The sequence below is a fragment of the Quercus robur genome, chromosome 2 (assembly GCF_932294415.1).
Source record: "Quercus robur chromosome 2, dhQueRobu3.1, whole genome shotgun sequence".
In the NCBI taxonomy this organism is placed as follows: domain Eukaryota; kingdom Viridiplantae; phylum Streptophyta; class Magnoliopsida; order Fagales; family Fagaceae; genus Quercus; species Quercus robur.
In genome coordinates, this window is record NC_065535.1 from 13,013,874 (window position 1) to 13,018,089 (window position 4,216).

Consider the following 4,216-nt stretch of genomic DNA (forward strand, 5'->3'; position numbering starts at 1 on the left):
ATCAAATCCACTTGTACAATTTACAATGCAGCAAATAGTAGAGTCTTACGTGAAAAGTTTTGTCGTTTTTTTGAAACGGATACAAGGAAAATTTGTATTTATTGAGAGTTAACGTGGAAATAGGATTCAAACTTTTCTCAAAATAATAAAAACAAATTTGCTATTCTTCAGCCTTTCCCAATGACAAAAACTGACAACAATATTTCTCCATTCTCTGAATTTCGTTCCATAATGTCTGACCCCTATATTCAGTATTCACGCCTCAATTGAGTGAATTCCTCTTTCACCTACATTTCTTTAGCTTTTACACACTCTCTCTCTCTCTCTCTCTCTGATAAAAAATCACTCTGACCCGAGAGTTCTGTGACTTCTGTCACAAAATCTGCATGTGTACGTCGTCGTTTTCGCGCCACCCTCTTATCTCCGTCTCATAAATGCTACTTTGTTGGTTATGAAGCCCTTTTGGGATTTCACAAAAATTAAGATAGAATGAAAAACAAAAACTCTAACCCCCCTTTTTTTTTCTTACTGTTTTGTTGTACTCTCATTTTTTTAGTTTCCTAATTAAGCCGGTGCAATCAAATTATTATTCATAAAACCTCATTTGTTATTTATAATTGCTTGTATTAAGGTACAAGTCAGTTTTTTTTTTTTTTTTTTGTCCACTATAAATAAACCAAACCACGGGTGTCTTTTTAATAAATTGGTCTTTTTCAGTTAAACCAGAAACCACAGCAACAAAGGAGGCAAAGTTTATGCTTATGCCCAATAAAGAGAGCATAAAGAGAGAAAGAGAGAGAAAAGGTCATGCATTTTTTCTGATATAACAGGAACATGAACCCTCTTCTTGTTTCAAACCTACCCCATTTCGTTTCAGTTCTCGTTTCTTATTAATGTAGCCCATCAAATACGTGAAGGAGAAGGGAACGTTTTGGGTGTCAAAAGCTTTTAAATTTCTGGTAGTGGTTAAACATGGCTGTTCAGGCACAGTTTTATTCAGAGAATATCGGTTTGCCTATGTGTGGCTTACAGGATCCTGCTTTTGGAGTTGTTGATGATCTTCGTTTTAGCTTTCAATATCCCCAACAAGCCACCACTCACTTTCATCTTCCTCAAAGCACTCAAAAGTTGGCGCTTGATTACAACGAAGGGGTTTCGTTTTCATCATCTTCCACTTGCAATAGCTTTCATCCCATGGCGTTTTTACAATCTTTGGATGCTCAGTTTGAGTTGCACCGCCATGAGATAAACTGCATTCTTCAATTACAGGTAAAAATCTTTAATATTATTGTATAATCTCGTATGGGTTTTCTTCAAATTAATTTTTTAGAGCTTGTGTTTTTGTCTTTTGGCGTAGAGGTTCAATATTTATGTGCTTTTATTTTTTGGGGGTCTCTCTCTTACTGCTTTTTTCTTTTCTTTTTTTTTTCTTGGCAGAATGAAAGGTTGAGAATAGCATTGCAAGAGCAAAGGAAGCAAGAGCTCGCAGTTCTATTGAGTAATGTAGAATCCAAAACGTTGAGTTTATTAAGGCAGAAAGAAGAAGACTTGGCACGAGCATCAATGAGGACATTGGAGCTCCAAGAATGCTTGAAAAAAGCAGAGATAGAAAGGGAAACGTGGCAAAGACTAGCAAAATCCAACGAAGCCATGGTCATAGATCTAAACAACACGCTTGAGCAAGTCAAAGAGAGAGTGGTCTTAGCCAGCAATACAGCCGAAGATACAGCGTCGTTTTGTGGTTCAAGTGAGAGAGATCATGATGCTGATGATGAAAGTAACATTGCACGAGAAAAGGTGGTGGTGAAAAGAAGTAGTAGCAAAAAAAACAACATGACTTGTAAAAGCTGCTTCTCTCGGCGCTCTTGTGTTCTCTTTTTACCTTGCAGACACCTCTGTTCGTGCAATTACTGTGAAGCTTTTCTTGGTTCTTGTCCCGTATGCAATGCTGTAAAGGAACATAGCATGGAGGTATTCTTGATCTAACAAGAAAAAGCACCAAACAATGAAAGAAAAAAGAAAAAAAAAAAGCAAAGGTGGATTAGGCAAATTTTACTTTATTTTTTGAGAAGTACACAGTACACACATGCTGATGGAAACATGTACTGTCATGATGGTGTCCTTTGTTTGGTTTTGTTTTGCTTTTTCTGGGTCTTTGGCATCAGATAATTTTTTTTTGTACTGCAACGACCCATACATGATGAATCGAAATGATGACAAGGGTATAGTAAAGAATCTTTTTTTTTTTCCTTCTATTTTTCTACTTGTGGCTTAAAATATTTTTCCTGATTTAGATTAATATCTTTTCAGAGACTAATATGGGGGGTCCATTTGGTTTTTCCACAAGATATTGCCAGCTCTATCTCTCCTAGCTAAACGTAAAAGTGTACTGTTTTTAGCTGACAAAAAAAAGATTTGAAAGCAATGTTTTTGACATGTTTCAAGACTGCCACTGTCACGGTGTCACCGCCACTGAGAACTTTCATTTATTGTTCCAACAAGCCATAATACGAGTCAGGCCTGTGAAAGAGGCAAAAGCAAAAGCTGGATTCGTGCTACTTCTGTCGAAAATGTTGAAACATTCAAGGAAAATACGTCTTGAGCAAACCTTCTCTGATATGCCTTCAATTTTCAACAACCCCCGCTCCTAGAAGAAAAAACATTAAAAAAAAGAATCCCATGATTCCCATCCCATATTCCTTTAAATCAAAAGCCTATAATCCGGTAAAATAAAACATACAGGTAATGCAACATCTTAATTTGCCTATTAATAAGTCCAACGACTTTGTATCAATGTAATAATAGCTCTATCAAAGGCTACAGTGGTATAATTGATATTATTTATTGCTGTTGTGAAATATGGGGTCAATAAATTTGCATTAAAGACCCTATATTTTAGCAAACAAAAAGAAAATTTTAATTTTTTTTAGAGATAGTTACAACATGCTGTTAACTCCGCACTTTATGCATAAAAAAATGCCAATTCAACTATATAGCCTTTGACAGAAAAATTTAACAACGTGATATACATGAGTTTTTTAATAAAAATATTTCAATGATGATTCGTATAAAAATGGTATTAATTTAATTACAACAAATCAATCTAACAAGTTGCCCAAAAATTGTGCTTCTGAGCATCATATTGTAGCCCAAAAAAATATATTTACAACCGCATGCGGTGCTTAATTACTATTCAAATTTATACACATTATAATTGTATTATCTAAATATAGATGATCATTGTAATTAACAACATGTAAATATTAAAATGCATATTTTATTCAATCTCATTCTTCGGTCTCTCTCCCACATTAGATTTCTCTAACTACTCAACCACCGCCAAGCACTGCCCATCTCATGTCACTCATATAAGAAAAAAAAAAAAAACATCTCAGCTTGTGGTACTGGCCCTTGCATGTCAAATCTCTTAAAGATTGGTGGGTTGTTGATTTGGGTTAATTTGGGTCTTGAAGACCGGTGGGCTATCGTGTTGCCGCTGCAAGTCTTGTGGATTTGAGTGATTTGATTTGATTTTGAGTTTGGGTTGCAATTTGGATTTTGTGTTGATTAGTTGGTCTAATTTTGTGATGGGATGATCACAAAGGATGGTGGTGGTTGGTTGATTTTTTCCATAAGACATGAAATTAAAAAAAAATAATAATCTAATGGATTGAAAAAAAAAAAAAGAGATATTAGACTATTTTTTTTTAGGAAGAGATGTTAGACATGTTAAAGTGATTTTTTTTTTTTATAAAGAAAATAAATACAATGGAAATTTAACTAATGGATTCTGATTTTTTCTAGTTGAACTAATCGAAATTTATATTAAAGTGATTTTATAAAATAAATAAAATGACTTTTCTTTTGGGTAATGTAAATTGCATTTATTTTTTGGTATTTTTGAAGTGAATGCTAACAAAATTATATATATATTTTTGAATGCATTATCTATTTTCGAATTGAGCAAAATGCTTCTACCCTTGTGTTGACTTCTAGAGGCTCCTTCCCTTATATAAATCCTTTTCCTATACAAAACACGACTTTGATATGGATCCAACGACCTATTTAATGTCGATGGGACCCACAAAGTGTATCAAATAACCGTTTCCTATGGATTATCTTTATTTATTTGTTTGTTAAAAAAAAAAAACTCTTGCATCAAAAAGCGTAAAATGTGGTGATATGCTTTGTGTGAGTTTATAAAAAGTAGCCAAAA

General features: G+C 33.9%; 1 protein-coding gene across 1 annotated transcript; it reads left to right on the forward strand.

Moving 5' to 3' along the window:
* The first annotated feature begins 699 nt into the window (after window positions 1-699).
* Window positions 700-2,035, forward strand: LOC126712439 (probable BOI-related E3 ubiquitin-protein ligase 3). Its single transcript, XM_050411766.1, has 2 exons — window positions 700-1,269; window positions 1,438-2,035. The coding sequence occupies exons 1-2, from the start codon at window positions 973-975 to the stop codon at window positions 1,984-1,986; spliced, it is 846 nt and encodes a 281-aa protein (XP_050267723.1). The 5' UTR covers window positions 700-972; the 3' UTR covers window positions 1,987-2,035.
* The last annotated feature ends 2,181 nt before the right edge of the window (window positions 2,036-4,216 follow it).